The sequence below is a fragment of the Pygoscelis adeliae genome, unplaced genomic scaffold, assembly GCF_000699105.1.
Source record: "Pygoscelis adeliae isolate BGI_AS28 unplaced genomic scaffold, ASM69910v1 Scaffold11, whole genome shotgun sequence".
Classification (NCBI taxonomy): Eukaryota; Metazoa; Chordata; class Aves; order Sphenisciformes; family Spheniscidae; genus Pygoscelis; species Pygoscelis adeliae.
In genome coordinates this window covers 1,471,188-1,492,128 of record NW_008824059.1, presented here as the reverse complement: position 1 = coordinate 1,492,128, position 20,941 = coordinate 1,471,188, and the positions used below count along the sequence as shown (strand labels likewise).

Genomic DNA, 20,941 nt, shown 5'->3' with positions numbered 1-20,941 from the left:
CTAGGAGGTCATGCAATGTTTGAATGTTTTCTGTGCTTTTGCCCTGTATGGGAGATTTCCCAATGGGGAAATATGACTTATTAAGGCAAGTTTGTTTCCTAAATGATGTAGAAATAAGTGGAAGTATTGAGAGAGACAGCAATAGGCTTACGTTGGCAGTATCCTGGCCACGTATGAAAAGATGTGGTGCTACCAAGATGTCCAAGATCATGCTTTGTGAACATGACTGTGCCTGTGACACGTATGGTGATCTCCATTCTGCATGTCCTGTCTCAGTCGCTTTATTTATGCAATTCCTATTGCAGGTGCAACGTCATCTTTCCAAACTCTTTGACAACTTGGCCAGGATGAAATTCCAGCTGGACTCTGAGCAAAAGGCAACCAAAATTGGCCTGGGAATGTACAGTAGAGAGGAGGAATACGTCAGCTTCAGTGAACCCTGTGATTGCAGTGGGCAGGTGAGAGGGAAGACCTTGTCTATCAAAACTATCCAGTGGAGTCTGCTCTCCTGCCCCTTGTGTGGGCATCTGTTGCCAAGACATCGTAGAGCTTCACTACTCTTCCTTTATGTGTAAGAAAGGCTGGAAGAGGTGGTGTGTAATTTAATTCCTCCTTACACCACAGATTTTGGTCCCACTCTGGATAGGTCCTTACTAAGGTGGGGCATAGGTGTCACAGTCCACAATGAGAGAAAGGGCTGTGGCCTTTTTCTAACTAGGTTTTTTTTTAATTTGAATTTTTCTAAGCCATTTTGAAGGTTAGTGTTACAGCTCATTACAAATATCCTCGGTAAGGGAGGGGATGCAGATTGAAAATAGACTAAGCTATTCCATAGTACCTCTGCATGGGTATCTTTTGAAAGAGAAGGCTTTTTTTACTGTTTTCCAAATCTTCCTTCTTTCAAAGGATGAGTTAAAGTACGAAATTCAAGAATCAAACTACTGCTCATCTTATCTGTCCCTGTAGTTGCACCTTTCTCCATAGACTATTACAGGAAGCTAAAATACGAAATACCAGCTACTAAGCTCCCCCGTGATGGAGCTTGCTGCATTTAAACTATCTTCTCAGTGAGGGCTTTGCCTGTGAAATACTAAATTCAGCATGAATTGTGTTCCCAAGTTCAGCAGCAGCTTTCTCCTGCTGCTGGCAGATTGTGCCCAAGTCCCATGAGTGATTCTGTCATGGCCTGGAGGTGGAACGCACCGAACTAAATTACTCATCGGTAGAGTTCATTTTGGTTTCTCCTACAGCTGGAGTTCAAGAAAACTCTGCCTTGTGTTCTTGGTATCTGGAAATAGACGCTAATCCTGCAGCACCAGAATTGGCTAAATCCACCCAGTCTGAAGGAGTCTGTGAGGCTTGTTTAACTGGAGAGTTGAGATGCTTGTCCCATTCCCTATCTTCACTAATTACCAAAGGCGCTTAAGAAGAGCAAATGTGTTACTGTGATTTCTCTTCTCCAGGTTGAGGTCTGGCTGAATCATGTACTAGACAGCATGAGGGCTACTGTGAGAGATGAGATGACGGAAGCCGTCATGGCTTATGAGGAGAAGCCGAGGGAACAGTGGCTCTTTGACTACCCTGCCCAGGTATCTGCCACTGCTCCTCATCTCCACTCAGGCTGGCACATGGGAAAGGCAGTGCTTGGCTTCCCCTTCAGTCCTGCCCTTCCCTTCTTTCAGTAATGGCCTCTAGCTATGGATGGGGACGTTTCTGGCCTCCACTGTGCTTTCCAGGAGGGAGGAAGGATGAGTTGTCCTTTATCCTGGCAATCTCCTGATGGAGTTTCCAGGCTGAGCTCCATGCTCTGATTGGGGGTCCAGGGAGGATACACTCTCGGCTGGGTTACAGAGCTCGGGGGCTTGGGCAGTGCCAGCTGCACCCTGTGGGTCATGGGGAGTCTATACATCCAGAGGAGTGAGAGGTGCAGCAGGAAAACAAAGTGATGAGGCCTAATGAGAGAAAAGAGCCCCTCAGATGCACCTCTGACAGACTCGTGGTCTCCAGCTCTTCCTCCTCTGCTGTGTCAGGCATGTGAAAGGTGCTGATTTACTAATAAGTAGCTGCTAAATGTGTCTACCACTGATACGATGTTTTAAATGAATGTCACAGGGCACATCCCTGTTGTCCTCTCTGCTGTGACTACTGTGTGAAAAAATACTTAATTTCATGTCACGGATACTTCATCCTTGATCTCCCTGTGGATCAGACACTCTTGAACATAAGGAAGCTCTGGTGTTTTCCCTGATACTGAGCCAGCCCATTTCCCTAGGTGGCTCTTTCCTGCACCCAGATCTGGTGGACAACGGAGGTTGAGATTGCCTTCGCCAGGGTGGAGGAAGGCTACGAGAATGCGATGAAGGAATATCACAAGAAGCAAGTGACCCAGCTGAACACCCTCGTTACCATGCTGATTGGGCAGCTCTCCAAGGGTGACAGGCAGAAAATCATGACCATATGCACCATCGATGTGCACGCTCGGGACGTGGTGGCAAAGATGGTAGCTCAGAAGGTTTGTGTTCGCAGCTCAGCATGGTCCTGTGTTGGACGTTGGAGCGGGGGTTACAGGAGTGATAGACCAACCACAGGCCATTCAGATCACTGCCTGTCTCAGTGGGAGATACACAACTAATTTTACTTCTACAATGTTTGCGGTAAGGAGGCAGAAAGCCACCGTAAGCCTGCAGTGCTGTTCTGTATCATGGCCATGCAACACCAAGGAGCTTGTTGTACTTGCCACATTCACACCAGGAGTGAGAGTGTAGCCCTGTGTTCTCTTGCCAAGGCACGTGTTGGTGGATGATGGCACTGTGTTGGGATTATGTCTTTAGAAAGTAAAAAAAAGCGTTTGGGCTTTTCTTTTTGTAGCTTCCTTGGTCTGGTGTGGGGCCACAGGGACTCCTTTGGGACTCCTTTGTCCTGCCTACCTCTCCCACACCACTCCCCTGTCCTTGACACTGTGTCAAGTATCCAGCCCTGCAGGTGGGTGGGAAGGTGCCCTGAGTGTGCTGGGTTGTGGCTTTACCCTCATCTGTGTCCTCTTGGCGGCAGCCAGGCTGCTCGCAGGGTTTCTGGCTTAAAGGCTCAGATGGGCTTGGTGGTGCCTTGGCCCAGTTTGTGGTGAAGCGGTCCATCTGCTGGGCCTGTCTGCTGGTTGTGCAGAGATCACTGGCCATGGCTGTCCCTGTCCCCCTGTTCCCAGCCTGTCTCCCTGGTGCTGTCTGTGGTCCCTTCCCTGTCTAGACAGCCTCTGCTCCTTCTTTCATTCTGTTTGCATTATAAGAGCCTCTTCATGGCTTGCTGCTTCTTAAATCTCCTCTTCAGGAGTCTTTTTGTGCTGCTCTTTCTCTTGGGTATTCACTTTTTCCTCTCCCACCAACGTAGTTACTAATTTCGTTCTTACCCTCTATTGATGGGAGATGGGGAGGTGACATTTCTCACCACATTACAGGGAGGTGACCTTCCTCACCACACCTGCCTTCACAGTGAGGACCAATGCATCCCTGATGAAAACTTCATTGCAGTCACCATTTTGGCACCTGAGCTGTGTGTGCCTGGCATCCCTGGCCTTCCCGTGATGGTGCTTGTGGGTGTGTTGCAGGTGGACAATGCCCAGGCGTTCATTTGGCTGTCACAGCTCCGACACAGGTGGTCGGATGAGGAACGGCACTGCTTTGCCAACATCTGTGATGCCCAGTTCCTGTACTCCTATGAATACCTTGGCAATACCCCTCGGCTTGTGATCACTCCACTGACAGACAGGTAAGTCCCCGGGAAACACCATCATAGCTGGGCTTTGCCACACAGTTAGAGAAAGAGCTGCCAACCAAAGATGGATTTAGTTTGGACACCCACATCCCTCTTGTTCTTTCTCCGTGTCCCAGAAATCCGGTGGCAGAGCTCTAACTCCCACCTGGTTTGTGATTTGATGGTGGTACCCTCTGGGGTATCTGTGCCTCAGATCTCGGGGTAGGATTCAGCTCACAGATTAAGACGCTCGGTTGTGGGTGTCTGCCTGTGCACAAGAAGACCACACCCCATAGAGCTGGTGAGTCTAGAAAGCTTTCATCCTGTCTTGAAGTAGACATCTACCACTTGGTTCAGTTGTCTCAATGGGGACACCTAGGGTGACTTGAGATGCTCTGCGTTGTCCCACCTGGCTTCCAGCTGCCAATCCAGAAATGTGCAAGTCTCCTGTGGACCCCTTCTCATATCTTTCCACCCTATGTGACATTTCAGTAGCCAGGAGCATCTCAGGTGGCTCTAGTCACCCATGTTAGTCAGCTGAGCCAAGTCCCCATGCATTATCAGGTTTTGTTGGCCGTATTGATTACAGCTCTGTGGCTTATGCAGGGAGTATAGACACCCACATGTGGGCATCTCCCTGGTGTCCATCATCAGCATGATGGAGAAGCTTTGGGGCTTGCTGCAGCATTGAATGGGATCATTCATAGGCCATCTGAACAGGTTTCTGTGGGTGGTGGGGAATGGGATCCTTCGGGCCGAAGAGCACTGGGAAGCAAGAGGAAGGTCTTTCAGAAAAGCCAACCTTTTCTCATACTGTCTGGGACATGCCCAATATCAATGGGTGGTATGAGGATCCAAAGAAAGCACAACCTGGACTTGAAGACGTTGGGCAGACCCTGGTGGAAGACAAGTATCTCTTGGAGAAGACATAGCTGGGCAGAGGTGGTAATTAATGCCCAAGAGGACTTCCAGCTCAGACATGCACCCTGCTCATGTATAGCTCTTCAGAAGAAAGGCTCTCCTGAGTGCATTGCCCTAGTGCCGTTTCTCTGCAGCCCAACAGTGACCTGTTGGACCAAGTCTCAGTCTATTTCCTTTTTTCCTTCATCCTTCGCTGTGAAAGATGTTACATCACCCTGACCCAGTCGCTGCACCTGACCATGAGCGGAGCACCTGCGGGCCCTGCAGGCACTGGCAAGACGGAGACTACGAAAGATTTGGGGCGAGCCCTGGGCATCATGGTGTATGTGTTTAACTGCTCCGAGCAGATGGACTACAAGGTACTGCTCCCACCTTGGCCGCAGTGCTGTCACATGGGGCTGGGGATGCTCGGGGCCCGATGAAACCTGAAGGATGAGAGTAATCCAGCTTTGATCACTTTGACCTCTGAGATCGCTTTGATCCATCACTTCTCCTTAAATCCCTGCTGCATTCCTTTCTGCTGAACGCCTTTTTCTCCTCCTCCCTTTTCTTCTCTAAGACTTGCACAAGGTTCTTCAGGAGGCAGAGACCCAAACTGTGCTCTCTGCCTTGTTATGCCTTTCCCTTCCCTTCTGGAGTTAGATTCCATGTGAAATGCTTCAAAAATTTTGGCCTGTTCAGTTGAGACCGAGGCTGTGTGTTGTGGTTTAACCTCAGCCAGCAACTGAGCGCCACACAGCCGCTCGCTCGCTCCCCCCCCGGTGGGATGGGGGAGAGAATCAGAAGAGTAGAAGTGAGAAAACTCGTGGGTTGAGATAAAAACAGTTCAATAGTTGAAATATAATAATAATGATAATAATGATAATAATTTAAAAAAAGATACACAAAGCAAGTGATGCACAATGCAATTGCTCACCACCCGCCGACCGATGCCCAGCCAGTCCCCCAGCAGCAGCCCCCCCGGCCAGCTTCCCCCAGTTTATGTACTGAGCATGACGTCACATGGTATGGAATGTCCCTTTGGGCAGTTTGGGTCAGCTGTCCTGGCTGTGCCCCCTCCCAGCTTCTCACTGGCAGGGCAGGAGTAGCTGAAAAGTCCTTAGCTAGTGTAAGCACTGCTCAGCAACAACTAAAACATCGGTGTCTTATCGACATTATTCTCCTCCTAAATCCAAAACACAGCACTGTACCAGCTACTAGGAAGAAAATTAACTCTATCCCAGCCGAAACAAGGACACTGTGCTGATACTTCAACCTGGTCATTTCTTCTTGGCATGCTTGCAGGCTGACAGGCCCTGGCATGGGAAGGGACCTGTCCTGGTTTTCTCAGGATTGTCTCCCAGAATAAGGCCAAAACGTGCTGAACTTTCAGCCGCTGTAGAATGCTGAATCGTTAGGCTGAGTCTTGCTCTCTGCCGGGCTGGCACGGTACAGTGATTTTGGTAGCCTCAGATCATATTTTATTCAGCTTATGGGCTCTCCCAGGAAGTGGGGCCATCAGTAATTCAGCACAGGTGACCTTTAAATGAAACTAGTGCACAGATATATCAAGAAAGTGCAATTAGCAAATCAAGTGGCAAACTGTGCAAGAGCTATAAATATTATAATTGAGTTGTGCCTGCTGTTTCCATGCACTTTTCCAAATACCCACAATAGACTGTAAATTGCTATAAATAAACAAGCGGGGAAATAAAATCCATATTTTGCTGGAGTTGATTCCATTTGTGATTTCACACTTGTAATTTTCTTTTTTTTTTTTTCCCTAGTCTTGTGGGAATATTTACAAAGGCCTTTCCCAGACAGGAGCTTGGGGCTGTTTTGATGAATTTAACAGGATCTCAGTTGAGGTCCTCTCTGTGGTTGCTGTACAGGTAAGTGGAGAAATGATCGTAAATAAATACAGAAAAGGCAGAGCCGTGCTGCAGCCTTTGGAGCAAGGGTAAACATGGAAAGTGCATGCTGCGGGTTCTAGTTCCATGTGTAGACAGGTGAGGGATTATATCTCAAGATTAATCACATGAATATCACAGCACTGACAAAATGTAGCAGTGATGTGCTGCAAACATTTTTGTCACTTCTTTTCTTCTCCCAGTTACAGCATTTGTATTGAGGCGATTCTTTATAGCATCTTTTCCCAGATCAGTATATGCCGTGGCTCTGTACCTATTCCTCCTGAGGAAGACACTCGTGTCATTAATGTGCTGTGAGATAATTGCAGCGTATCATTTTAGGGAGGAGAGCTGCCTTGACTTATGGCTACTCAGCCTACCATGTAGGGAATAATTTCCATGGAGGGGAAGGGTGGTATTTGGGAAAGATCCATGGCCTGCTGGATTTTTTGGGGTTACTTATTGCCTCCAGTCAGGCATAGGTTGTGTGTCATATTCAACAAATAGGAATATATTCAAGATTAATTTTCTTAACGCTTACCTGTCACCAAGACTGTGCAGTCTTCTTTCCTTCCTTCCCTTTTCATATGGCTGTAGATTTAATTCCAGTGTTTGTAATGAGAGCTCTGCAAAATGGCTTTGGAGGGTATTCCTGGCCGAGTGGCATAATTCCTAGGAGACACGCGTGCAGCCTCGTGGATGCAGTGCGGTGCTCCTGAAGGCTGGTGTCAGCTGGGGTGACATTTGGTATCGGGAACCTGCAGCAGATCTGCAGCCCCTGCTTATGTGCTTGCCTAGGATACGCTGAGAGTGTGGGATTAAAGCTAGGAGAGAGCTATTTGAGCTGTGCCCAGCTATGCATAGGTGTTTTCCCTGTAGAATGATTTCTTGTCTCCCCTGTAATTTAACCGTTCAGTGCATTTTATTGGTGAGTCCTGTGTGAAGCACAACAGCAGTCCTTGTAGAAGGGCTGGAAAGGAGACTGCCCTCCCCATCATGCTAGAGAGTCCTGTTCTCTTGTGCTTATATATAATCTGGCACTTTGCTTCCTCCTTCCCTTCCTCTTACTGGCCCACGAGGAAATCTGGAAATATTTTACACAGGAGAAAAGATTGCAGGAGGAGAGGTGCTCCGTACCCTGCTCATGCCTGCCCAGTGAGTGGTGAGGAGGCACCCAGGGTAGGTGCTGTGGGTGTGAATCCCCTCGGGCAGGGGCTGAAATCTGGGGCAGCCCAGGTATAACCACGGGGCAGCAGGATGAGAGCAGGCCCTGGTACTCCTTCTGGCCCTTGCTTTGAAGGAGAGCTGTGTCTGGATGTTGTCCAGAACCTAAATCTCATTGGTATCCTCTGAAAATGCCAGGTAAATCCAGCTACCAGGGGAGTTTGAGCAGAGGGTGGGTGCTCAACTGCACTGTCCAGACCGAGGCAGCTCTGACGTGGGCAGAACTGAAAGTTTTGAGCCTTGGGGGACTTCAGTGCTGAAAATTGAGGTGCTGAAGTATCTAAGTTCTTCTGGACTCAAGTGTTAGCTGAGTGCAGGTTTTAGGATCCCAGTGTCTGACTGAGGTGCTGAATTCTTTCTAGACCCCCTTTTGGGCTTGGTATTGCAGAAAAAAATATCTAGAGCCCAGAAGTTTCTACACTTTTGTAAATGTTCGGTCAAAGACGTTGTTCTGAACTCCTCCATGAACTCCTCACTCTTCTCATCTCTCTCTCACTCATAATTGGTACCTTACATGATGTCCCAAAGAAGCCCCAGGCGGGTACAGGGGTTTATGTATCGTTCCCTCTCAATTTCTCTTCCGTCAGGTTCTAGTTTAAAGTTGTCATTGAAAAAAGTCTTTGAGGATCTTAAAAATAAAAAGGGAAGCTGAACAAAAGAAGCCCAGATATGACTCAACTGCTAATGATTCCCTTGCTCCTGGCTGGAGCGTCGCATCTGAAGAAAGCAGCACGGCTGTCATTCCATCATCGTGTCTCCTGGCTGCTATTAGGAGTGTAACCATGGCGATGTTTAATTGGCTCTTAGTCATGCAGTTAATGTCGATATGGTTCCTTACAGAGAAAAATTCGATTAATTGCTTAACTTTAAGATGGCAAACAGCAGTAAGGTTAGAGTAGTGAACATAGAGAGATACCTCCCTGAAGTTCTGTTTGCAAGAAGGTGATCTAGCTTTAATAAACTTGCTTTCTTTGGAAGGTGAAGAATGAGAAGAACAAAGCTGCAATCAGGCAAATATCAAAAGACAATACAATATCAGTGAGTGAAGGTGTCAGGGGAGTTCTTACAGCTTCTGCCTTGTGGTTTTGATTTTAAATTAAGCATCTGATGTTCCAAAATCTTTAGAAGCAATATCAAGCTATCAGTTTGCAATTGAGCTGAGGCCAAGTTTTTGGGAAAAGCTGCTCCTTTTCCAGGCCTAGTCAAGGAACTGAGCAGGCACAGGAGGGTTTTGGGCTGTCATGAAGAGCAGTGGTGTATGGGGAGAGGTGAAGATGGGTGGAGGGAATCAGGGGCCTGTATTGTGTCAGGCTCTTGGGACTGGATTTGGGTATTGGCTGTGTTGTGGATGCCTGGACAGCCCTGCATCTCATCTCAGGTGTCTGACCTCCTGCTAGGTTGGGAAGTTGAAAGAGATTATTTAGCCATTGGTGGTGGTTTTGCTGTGAGATGTGCTGAGAAGTGTCCCACAGGTGATGTCAAACGCCAAGGTTCCTTCCTCTGAGCTGCTCTTCCTCACCCACGTCCATCATTGTCTTACAGAGCACTGGTGCAAATTCTTGCAACTCCTTTGCAGTTTGACTGCCCAGTCTCTTCAGCTCTCTTTTCTGCTTTGTCAGAGTTTGATTGTGGTGGGAGATTGATATTGGTATTGGAGATTTACTCCAAACAGTGTATAAAGCTTTATATGGTCAGTAAAAAACCAAAACAAAACAGTGATAAGCCCCAGTCATCATGGGGCCAAGTGTAAGGAAGGCAGCACCGTTGTCTGGTGTGTTTTTCACAACTGAACACCAATACTATAATGCTGTCTTGGTTCCTAGGTGAAGAGTGTGCAGGATGCAATACGGGAGAAGAAGAAATCCTTCAATTTTCTTGGAGAAGACATTAGCTTAGTTCCCTCGGTAGGCATTTTCATCACCATGAACCCTGGTTATGCAGGGCGAACCGAGCTACCTGAGAATTTAAAAGCTCTCTTCAGGTGAGTTCAGGTCAAGGTTTGTGACCTGCAGTATAAGACTGGCAGAAATTGTCGTTTGGAACATCCAAGCTTGATTTCATTTCCTTGGGGAATCGCAGATAGTTTCAGCCTTGTGCAACAATCCTGGGTCTGGGAATGCACAGGCAGGGCAAAGGAGCTCTGTCCCTTGTGATGAGAAAGGCAGTGTGTGACCTGGCTCACTGGAGAAGACCTGGAAGATAAAGCTGCAAATCCACTGCCCCTAAGATCTGTAGCCAAGAAATACTTGTTCTGCAATCTTTTCTTGCCTGTCTTTTTAGGCCATGCGCGATGGTTGTGCCAGACTTTGAGCTGATCTGTGAAATTATGTTGGTGGCCGAGGGATTCCTTGAGGCCCGGGCGTTAGCCAGGAAGTTCATTACTCTGTACCAACTCTGCAAAGAGCTCCTGTCCAAACAGGTGAGCCTGCTTCTGTGGCTGAATGGTACAATGAAGCCTGTTGATCTCCATACTCTGCCACTCACCTCCATGGCTAAAGCTTCACAGCTTTTATTTAATGACTGCATTTGCGCTAGCTGCTGGGAGAAGAGAAGGTTTGTGATCATCAGAGCAATGAAATTTTCGATCTGCTTTACTGGAGGATCTGCAGGGACAAAAGCACTTGACCAGCTGCATTAATGGGAGAGATTTTTCAATGGGCTCAAATGACACCATGTTCGGGGTAGTATTCAGTGACCCTTTGCTTTCCAGTCTCTTAGTTCCTATTGATTCTCCTGCCTGCAAGGGGTTTATGATGTCTGTCCCTCTCTGAGTTTAGCCTAACAGTTCCCTGTCATGTTAGGTGTTGACCAAGTAGGGTCACTTCCAGTGCAAAGCTTTAATTAATCAGATTTTTCCTTGTCGTCATTTGCATAGATCAAAGCTGGGTCCAGAGAAGAGGTGAATCAGGACTCCAGATGGAAAACCTGATCTTGGCTGTGCCAGCATGAGGCTGGGTGGGAGATGCCTTGTCACAGAAACTTTGTGCTGTGTCTTGGAGGTCTTGGTGGAAGCCGTGGCCTCCCACACAAAGCAGTCAGCCGTCGAGCTGTGCTCTGGAGGGTCTTAACAGAGCAGAAATATAGAGTTGCTTGTTGGCTTGAGAGTTCCTCTCATGCCTCTTTGTGGTTCTTTTTCAGCAATGTCCTTACTGGCCCCTGCTTGGTAGACTGCCTCTGGGACCACACATGCCTGGTAGTCTTGTGATTGGGCAGGATGGAGAAACTTGGGTATTTGGGGCCTCATAATGGACTAACAAATCTTTCACCTTAGTAGCTCCTGCACATCCAGGGGTCTGGCGGCCTTGCTTCAGCTGCTTTATGATTTAGGTGAAACAAATTTCTTAGGTCTCCAGAGTGCAAGTCCTACTGCTGTCTTACTGCCAACTCTGAGCCCATGTGATGGCAGGAACATCAGAATTATTTGACTCTTTAATACTGTCCCTGATGGGAATCTCACCTACTGAAATGGAAATCAGGTAACTCAGCCTGGTGGAGGTCTCTGGCCTCAGTGCAACTAGAAGATTTGGAGGTATTTCCACTGCTGACTTGTCTGGCAGTTTGGAGCTGCTGGTTCTTACCCCTTTGTGGTGGTGTACTGTCTAAGCATAAACCCATCCCTCTTTCCCCTACCCCCCCCCCCCCACCCTGAGCCACCCACGTATCCGGCGTGCTGACTGCATTTTTCCCCATGTAGGATCACTATGACTGGGGCTTGCGTGCAATCAAGTCAGTGCTAGTTGTCGCCGGCTCCCTCAAACGAGATGACCCAGAGCGACCTGAAGACCAAGTTCTGATGCGCTCACTTCGTGACTTTAACATCCCCAAGATTGTGACCGATGATGTGCCGGTGTTTATGGGGCTGATTGGAGATCTTTTCCCTGCGCTGGATGTGCCTCGGAAGCGTGACCTGAATTTTGAGTCGTTTGTGAGGCAGGCTGTTCTGGACCTCCGGCTGCAGGCTGAGGACAACTTTGTGCTCAAAGTAAGATCAGCTGATCTCCTGCTGTATCTACACCACCACCAAATCATTTGGGTTTTCTCAGCCATCTTTGCTTCTACACAGAGCGCCCTGCACAATATTCCCTTGCAGGCAGACCTTGATGGAGGACAGAGTCAGCTATGATGGGTCTGATGCAGTTGCACCTGCCCCTAAAGCCAGCACTGGCTCGGTCCCTGAGTTTACAAAGGGGCTAACTCTTGTAGGCTCATGAAAGTGTGGCCCCTGGAGAGCAGAGCCTTGCTGGCTGATGGCTGTCAGATGCAAATAGTGCTGAAGGTTTGTCTGCAGGCTGAGGATTTTACCCATCGTGATTAGAGTGTCTAGACCAAACTCAATGTCAAATCCATTTGTGTCTCTGGGTCACATCTTTCTAAAGAAGAGGCCCAATGGAAGCTATTTTGTAGATCTGAACTTCAGTTTGGCATGTTTGTCTAAAATTTGGGAATGTTGTTTCTCAGGTGGTGCAGCTGGAGGAGCTGCTGACAGTCCGGCACTCTGTCTTCGTGGTGGGTAACGCAGGCACGGGCAAGTCGCAGGTGATGAGATCCCTGAACAAGACTTACCAGATAATGAAGCGACGCCCTGTCTGGACAGACCTCAACCCCAAGGCAGTCACCAACGATGAGCTTTTTGGCATCATTAACCCAGCAACAAGAGAATGGAAAGATGGTAAATGTCTTTTCATGCCTGAATCTGTAGATAAAGAAGGGTATTTTTAATGAACTTCCTGAGCAACAGCAGGATGACTGGTTCTTTGTATGCGGGTCTGAAAGCCCAGGTGCTTGTCTGCTGCTCACAGCCATGCGAGAGTTTGTTGTTAAAAGGATACGTGGGATGTTTTAGCTTTTTGGTCTTCAAATGGGAAGTATAACAGAAACCTGCTTTATCCTATTGCCATAAGAATAATTATCATGTCCATTAATACCAACACTTACCAGTTCCTAAATGGGGCAGGCAGTTTTTCGGGGTTGGCTGGACCAGTGATGGAAGAGAGTTCCCTCCTGCCCTATGGTGTGCACTGGGGCCCCCCAAAATGTGCCGTCCCCAGGTTTCCATAGCTGGTAGCACAAACGCAGCAGCCTTAAAGTGGTGTTTTTCCACTTAATATTGCTGCCCAATCTCTGTAGTACACCAGCATTTGCCAGTCTGTTGATCCTGATTGCTCCTGAGGAAAATAAGATGAGCATTTAAAACTTGCTGAAAGATTACAGAAATCTGGAGTGAAAATGTTCAGTTGTGACTAATACATAAAGGCAGCTTTGATTTACGTGTGTGGCTGGTTTGGGAGGTGTGGGGGAGGTAAGAGAAGACGTTGCCATAAATCATCCTCGGCCAGAAGTCCGCCAGGAGATGAGCTGCCACCCACCTCCCCTGGCCCCTGCCACAGACCCCTCCTGACTCCTTGATTTGCTCCAGTGCCAGGGTTAATTTATTTTTAATTGTAATTAGGGACCCTAAATCAAAGTGACAGAGGGAAGTGTGGGATACAGCCTGAACTCTGCAGACTGGCTGCAGCAGTGACTGCAGATTGAGGGCTGCAGGTGGCACTGAACAGCAGGAGGGACGTTTTACAGGTGGCTGTCCAGTGGCTTTTAGCCTGTAACATTTCAAGGGAGCTTACAGCACTCCTCCCTGAGGTTTCAAGGTAAATATTTTCTGCATTAACCATTCCTGAAAATTTTGTTTCTTGTTGCAAAGACCAGCAAGGCGATCTTCACCACAGCCTAGCAAGAGATGATGTGTTCCCTTACAGATCAGCCCCTTCTTTTCCTCTTCCAGTTTTCATCCTGTCACTCCTTTCATTATCAGGGGTTGAAAAGTTTATACACGTTAGGTGGTAAAAGGTCCCACAAGGCAATCCTAAAAGTGTTCTTTGTAGAACCAAACTCTTTTAAATCCAAGACCGCTCTGTGGTGTGGATGTACAAGGTTAGGAGAGAGGCACTTCTCTCTCCGCTGCTGTAGTGGTGTACGTGAGGGAAGCGTTGATGCTCTGAGACGGTAGCTATTTCTGATACTAATGATGTTGGAGCGGTTTCCAAGGCATGTGTCCAACATGTGAGGAACTGAGTCGAGGCAGAGCCAGTGAAGTGTTATTTTTTTTGACCCTATCTCAGAATCGGATACCTGTTTCAGGCGAGCTGTTCTGCATTTGTTGTGCACAAGCTTTGTCTTCAGTCATATAATGCCACTAGCTGTTCCTGACCTGGATCACAATGAAATAGCTTGTCCTGGAGGAAAAAAGTGTGCTTGCCACGATTCACCAGAAGAGAGGCTTTTTTTTAATGTTTGCCTCATGTTTTTTCATGAAGACCAGCGTCTCCCTAGGTATTTTCACATGTAGAGGAGAGCGATAGTTTTGTGGAGTTTTCATTTGCTCTGCAGTACTGCTACTCTATTCCCAGCCTTCTTGCTCTCCTTAACATTCATTATTTACTCCCCTCGAGACACTGTATCCTCTCTGTCTCCTTGATTTTACTGACATTTTGTTCTGTCATTCAATGTCATTCTGTGTTTGTTCTCCCCTCAATCTCACTAAAGCCATGACCCAGCATTTAACATATCTTGATTTCCCTGATATACTTCGAGCCACAAAAAAACATTTATAAGAATTTCCAAGGCATATTCAGATGGTTTTCTCTGCATTGTGTAATTCATGCCTTCTTTTGCCTCTGAGTATCTGCTCTTCACTTTTCTTATCCCTTATGATTCTCGGTGGGAATGAAGCTCATGTGTAGGTCTGCAGTCATTTTCAGTGGTGGTAACCGATAATGTTGTTTTTTCTTCAAAGCAGACTAGACCCATATCATGATATAGTAATATTTATGTACAGATGCATAGAGTTTTGAATACTTAAGAGGAAAACATTAATTAGGATAACTTTTAGTAGGTTGCTAGAGAAAACTGTTAGAGCAGGTGGCAACTTCAGTGTTCATCAACATATTCCTGTCACCCTCCCAGGACTGTTCTCATCAATCATGCGGGAGCTGGCCAACATCACACATGATGGTCCCAAGTGGATCGTACTAGATGGAGATATTGATCCGATGTGGATTGAATCTCTTAATACTGTGATGGATGATAATAAGGTAATGAATATAAGTTAAAGAAGCAGGTATTCCTTGACTGCATGGTGTGATTCAGCCTAGGAGAAATGCAGATGCTGAAATAACACCTCCTAGAATAATGCAATTGTGTTTCTTCAGATATACCAAACAATATTGCATAAAGAAAATGGTGCATGAGGGAAATAGCTCAAAGCATGTTTTCATTGGAATTTCCCTTTCCTGGAGAGTTGGGCTCATGAGTAACTGCAAATCTCCTGATCATAACTTCAGGTCCTTTAAAAATAGAGTGGGGTCATAATCCCACACCTTTTTTCCCCACCCTAAGGGAGCGTTGTTGATTCTGGGTCATGGGAGAGGGAAGGATTGTTCTACTACCTGTTAGAAATCAGCTGCTTTGCCTCGAGGAATTGTGCTGACAGCAACCAAGCTTTTTAGTGCGAAGTGCTGAATGCTTTTCACTCCTATTCCTGGGGGAGGTGTTAGTCTGTCTGTCTGTATGCCACATGCAGGTGCTGACCCTGGCAAGCAATGAGAGAATCCCTCTGAACCCAACGATGCGGCTGGTCTTTGAGATCAGCCACCTGCGCACAGCCACCCCAGCGACCGTGTCCAGAGCGGGTGAGTCCTGGCCTGAGCTTCACACTGGGATTTTGCATGGACCAAGTAGGATCTAGTGCCATTAAACAGTCTTTTGTTGGCCAACTTGGTCCCTCTTGAAAGTTCCCAACCTGGGATCACAGCTGTCTTTGGTGGACAGGGTAGGTTCCTGAAGCATATGGACAAACTGAGGATCCTGACCCCAAATCCATATGGGGAGCTGTCATCATCTTGGAGATTTACCCAGGGCTCTCTGACTGTTGACGGCTGATCATGGCTTCAGCATTGCCAAGAGAGTGGTCCTGTTGTGCAAAGCTCTGTATGGACTTGATGAGGAGAGGGACAGTCTCTATCCCAAAGAGATCCCGATCTTCTGGAGAAGTGCATGAAGTACGGGAGAAGGGAATGAAGGTGTTCCCTAGTTTTACACATGGGGAAATGGGACCCAGAGCAGTAACATGATTCAGGCAAGACCATGTCCTGAATTTGGGGCAGGGTCATGAATGGTGCCCTGGTTTCCTGAGTTAAGTCTCTTCACTGTTAATATTTCTACTCCGCACTGGGGCAGGAGGAGGGGCTAGGTAATGGGGCACCCAGGTGTATTTGACAGGGTTTTAGTTGTGTGAAAGTAGATGAGAAATTCTGCTGGAGGAAAGGAATAGTCTCTGCTGTGTCCTTACTGTATGTTCTCTCTTACCCTGGGCCTAAAGGTATCCTGTACATCAACCCATCGGATCTGGGCTGGAATCCCCCAGTGAGCAGCTGGATTGACAGGCGAGAAATCCAGTCCGAAAGAGCCAATCTGACCATTTTGTTTGATAAGTACCTGCCGACTTGCTTGGACACCCTCAGAACAAGGTACCATCTGAAGAGTGAGTGTATCTCTGCTGGTGAAGGCAGGGGGGCACTCGCCACTTTCCAGACCAGCTGTGCTGTGCTGGGGTTGTGCTGCATGTGGCATGGGTGGCTGGTGTCCTCCTTGGTGCTGAGAGCCCTGTGCATCACTGGCTTAAGCTCAGAGAAACAATGAGGGGAGGTGGGGAGCTGATATTCCTACCCATCCTTTGTCGGTCAGATCTGGTTTTCATCTGATTTTCATTGGATTTTCATTTGATTGTTCCTGTAGTTCTTGTACCAGTTCTGTATCTCTTGGAAAGTAAATCCAGAAGATCCTAAAGAGAAGGTCTTTTCAGTGTCCTGATGTGCCAGGCTGGACCTGAGTTCACTCCACAAGTTATGTTTCAGTAGAGCAAGTCTCACACCACTTCTCACTGCTGAAGGGAAGTTTTCAGTATGTGGCATGGAAGATGGAGAGAGCAGATCCTCTTTTATCCTCTCCCTACTTCTTTTCCTGCCCCTTGGTGATGAGAAGGAAGTTGGTGTTTGTGGGAGAGGGTGGGATTGCTCTACAGGCAGTTCTGTCTTGAATTTCTTTCCTGATGCATTTAGACAAAGTTAAGACGGTCTGTGTGGGCATCCAGCCTGGGCATGTTTCATGGTTGGACACCAATCCAATGAACATGAAGAACTTGGATATTTGGAAGGGCCCTGGTGCTCCTTGGCTTGAGTTAGCTTCAAAGCGGTGCCCACAGAGAAGTCGTGTGGTTCTTGCTTATCATCATGGGAGACAGCTCTCTTACTCATACTGTCGTGAGGACTGGCCAAAGTAGAGTCCCAACAAACTTGAGTAAGGGAACTTCTCCCATCCTCTGCTTGCTTCCCATAGTTCCACCTTCATTTAAAAAAAAAAAAAAAAAAAAGTATCAGTGTACAACTGAGCATGGGAGTTGTCAACCACAATGGGGATGTGTCAGAAGGGGCTGCATTAGTGAAAGCAGTGGTCTTTGGAAGTAGGAGTCAGGCATCTTACTAGGGAGCTGCTCCCTAGGTGACCAAGCTGGTTATAGCTCTTGGCAGTAAAGTCCATTGGACATTTCCCACTCTATTTGCTGAACGTTGTGTCAGACCGTGAAATCCACGGGATTAGCTGCAGGCAGCCCTGAGCTGAGTATTTTGGTAGCTTGCTTAATTCAGAAATTGTAGAACCAACCTTTCAAATAGCTATAATTACTTTATGGAGGACTTCAGTGCTGCTACAATATTAGTTTGGAATTCTGTAAGTGTAGCTTAAATGAATGTAAAATGGCAAGATGAAAGGGTTTATTTTATTACTCCTCTATTTGACCGCTTTTGAACTCATTGTGTTCACAGGAAATCATTGCCTTTAGCAAGTCTTCCATTTTACTTCTTTCAAGAGGATCAAAGTTTTAAAATGCTTGAAACTTCTGATTACTGTTATTACTTGTATATGTGCCAGTGCCAGCAGGTCCGAGGGAGAGAATAGGTGTTCTCTTTACTGCTGCACCCGGGAATAAGACACACGCTGCTGACAAGTAAAATGCTAATATTCTGAAAAGCATTTCTAGGCTTGCCTTCCTGGTTGTGAGCAACTGTGTTGCTGGACCCAATTAAATTTCCCGTGCTTCTAATTTCCACCCCTTAGATTTAAGAAGATTATTCCCATTCCTGAGCAGAGTACGGTTCAGATGTTGTGCTACCTCCTCGAATGCCTCCTGACAGAGGAGAACACACCTCCTGACTGTCCCAAGGAGCTTTATGAACTTTACTTTGTCTTTGCTGCTGTCTGGGCCTTTGGTGGATCAATGTTTCAAGACCAGGTAAGAAGGAAAATGCCACTTTGGCATCTTTTATACAGGCCTTCTTTTTTCTTTTTCTTTCTTTTTCTTTTTTTTTCCTTTTTTCTTTTTTTCCTTTCTTTTTCTTTCTTTTTTCCTTTCTTTTTTCCTTTCTTTTTTCCTTTCTTTTTTCCTTTCTTTTTTCCTTTCTTTTTTCCTTTCTTTTTTCTTTTTTCTTATTTTCTTTTTTTCTACTTCCCAAAAGATAGTGCTATATCAGTAATGCTGTTTTCCTGGGGCTCTCATATAGGTGATAATAAACTAGAAACCGTCACGCAACAATTCCTTTTGCAAAAGATCTCATTAGCCAGGGTGTAACACCAGAGGAGAACGGCTGAAGGGTCAAGGTGGAGGCATGTTTGCTTATGCAGACACATTTCACTGGGGAGAAACATTAGGTTAATTTATAGAGGCCTGTGGATGTGCATAATGTGATCAAATTAAGACTGACTTAGCAGATGAATATATCAGTGGAGCAGTCTTTCAGCCATCTGACTGCACAGGTAGACGTTGCACTATGTAACACTAACCATCCGGTGCTTTGTCACCTCTGACTTTGGATAGGTGGATGTCAAGAATTGGCTGTCCTCAATTTCTGACAGAAGTACATAAGAAAGAGGGGTGGTCAGCAAGGCAGGGGATGGGCTTTGGGGATTATGTGCTTCCACTTAAGTGGAAGTGGGCGGTGGCTCTGCTCTTTGAAATACTCTTTGCTGGGAGCATGCTGACGAGGTTGAGGGCTGTAGGCACTCAGCTTGAACTCCCCTCTGGGCAGCCAGCTGTTGGGTGGTCTCTGGCATGAGCTGCTGGGCTCACTCAAGCTGTTGGTGGATGGATGTCCACACCCAAGACTGTAGTGCTGGAGAGCACAGCCTAGAGACCAAGATCTTCTTGGGCCAGGTGGATTTATCAGGCTGTGGTTCACTAGTGGTGTCTCTGACATTCAAAGTACGCTCATGTCCGAGAAGCAGAGGAAGCCAGGGCACTACTCTCCATGCTACTTCCCACAGTACATCTATCCTGTGGATTAATTGCAGCTGTCAGCCTCTGAATCCATCAGCTTGCATTAGACAAGGTGGGTGTGATCTCTTGCATGGTGATATTATTATAAGACAGTTTTCTCAAGGTCAGCATTTGAATACTGCCCATTTTCAGCCCCCTTTCAGGTCCTGGTCCTTAAAACATGAGAGAAGCACAGACGTTTCCAGCTGGACTGCAACACAGCTGCTTTGGTGGGAGCTGTAGCATGTGAACAACAGGGATCTTGGGAAGGATCTTCTCCGGACTTGCCTGGGGGAAGCAGGGTTGTGCTGCTGCCTCTGACCTCCCTGTTCTCTTTCTCTCCTCAATGTCTTGTGCGCAGGAGAGGAGAAATGGACATTTCCTTTCGCCCCCATGCCCTGCTCTGCCCTGTTTCCTGGCTGCGTGGCTCAGCTCGGCACAGCAGGGCTGTCTCTTGATTTCCAAGTAATTGGAAAAGCTGCTGCTGTTTTACAACTTCCAACTGTTAACAGTAATAATGGACAAGAAGACAGCGGGCTGTGTGTCAGAGCCCTGCTGCCAACGCTGCCAATATTGGGGCCACCCTTGGCTCCGTTCCATGGTTTCGTGCCTGTGCTGGCAGGATGGCTTTCCACCCTCTGTTGGCATTGTTGTTTCCAGATTGATGGCTGTGGAGGCTGGAGATTTTTAATGTGACTGGTTCAGAGGCAGGCAGGAGAAACCTGAGGCACTTGTAGAGGGGTCTAAGAGCATGTGTGGCACCTGAAGACCTAGATTTTGAGTAGCAGGTTTTCAGCAAATGGCACAGGGAGCAATGTGAGTAGCGGCAAAGCCTGCGGGTGGAAGTACGTTTGGCATCTGCTGGGCGGCTCACTCTGGTTCTGCCCAGTCCCTGCTGGGAACCTGTCGTGTGGTTGCATCTCCTGGTCAGACGATACCTCGTCCCCAGGTCTAAAGCACGTCGTCTTGATGTGTGGGTCTGCCCAGTGACAGGACACTGCTGTCGAGGGCTCAGAGATCCATATCTGGTCTCTAGTGGGCTTGTGTCAAGCTCGGTGTTGTCTGGATTATGTGGGAGGTCTCTTCATGCACGTGTCACCAGAGATCCTTCCCCAGCTCAGGTGGAGGCACTGCCGTTCTCAGAGGCTGCTCAGGTCCTCACTGGGGTCTCTTCCTGTTTTTTCCATGTGCCTCAATGCTAGACCAACAACATCTGCTGGACTCTTCACATTTGCTTCATGCCAAGGAGCACATGTTTCAGGAAGTGATAACACAGGTCAAGCTCAGCTTGGTGCTCACTTGGTGCCATCATGCCTTGTGGCCATTGAATGACCTGTGCAAGACCAGCTTTCTTGGTCCTTGCGGAGGACTTAACCCTCCATTTCCTATGTGCCAGCTGGGAAACACTCAGCCTTAATGTTGTCAGTGCAAGGTGACTTAAAAAAAAGCAACACAACAAAACCTGGGAAGCACTGCTTGTCCTTGCTTCAGCAGTACAAGCTGCTGTCTACTTATAGGAGCTTATAGCTCCTCGAGCAAGACGGCTGGAGTGCGGTCGCGTGGCAGATGGACACTGCGTTCCCTGCACCACAACAGAGTCAGTCCCTGGCATCGCAGGCTTTGCTGCCTGCTGTCTGCCTGGCTCCCCAGTGAGGGGTGGCCTTGGTGCAGCACGCTCTTGCTGGGCTGTTGTGCGGGTAGCAGGAGGAGCTGTGCTGTGTGGGCACAGCATCCCTCTGGGAGGTTTGACTTTGAGGCTGGACTGTGCATTGCTGCTTATGATGCTCTGTAAATGTCA

At 47.5% G+C, this 20,941-nt stretch overlaps 1 protein-coding gene across 1 annotated transcript in view; it reads left to right on the top strand.

The window, feature by feature from the left end:
- Positions 1–20,941, top strand: part of DNAH9 (dynein, axonemal, heavy chain 9) — a 212,133-nt gene that overhangs the window by 37,999 nt on the left and 153,193 nt on the right. The window contains exons 23-36 of the mRNA XM_009334073.1: positions 306–458; positions 1,464–1,589; positions 2,273–2,512; positions 3,602–3,762; positions 4,871–5,027; positions 6,435–6,539; positions 9,605–9,762; positions 10,062–10,200; positions 11,476–11,763; positions 12,240–12,450; positions 14,742–14,869; positions 15,358–15,466; positions 16,156–16,303; positions 17,949–18,123. Coding sequence (XP_009332348.1) covers positions 306–458; positions 1,464–1,589; positions 2,273–2,512; positions 3,602–3,762; positions 4,871–5,027; positions 6,435–6,539; positions 9,605–9,762; positions 10,062–10,200; positions 11,476–11,763; positions 12,240–12,450; positions 14,742–14,869; positions 15,358–15,466; positions 16,156–16,303; positions 17,949–18,123 — 2,298 coding nt within the window. The remainder of the gene's footprint in view (positions 1–305; positions 459–1,463; positions 1,590–2,272; positions 2,513–3,601; positions 3,763–4,870; positions 5,028–6,434; positions 6,540–9,604; positions 9,763–10,061; positions 10,201–11,475; positions 11,764–12,239; positions 12,451–14,741; positions 14,870–15,357; positions 15,467–16,155; positions 16,304–17,948; positions 18,124–20,941) is intronic.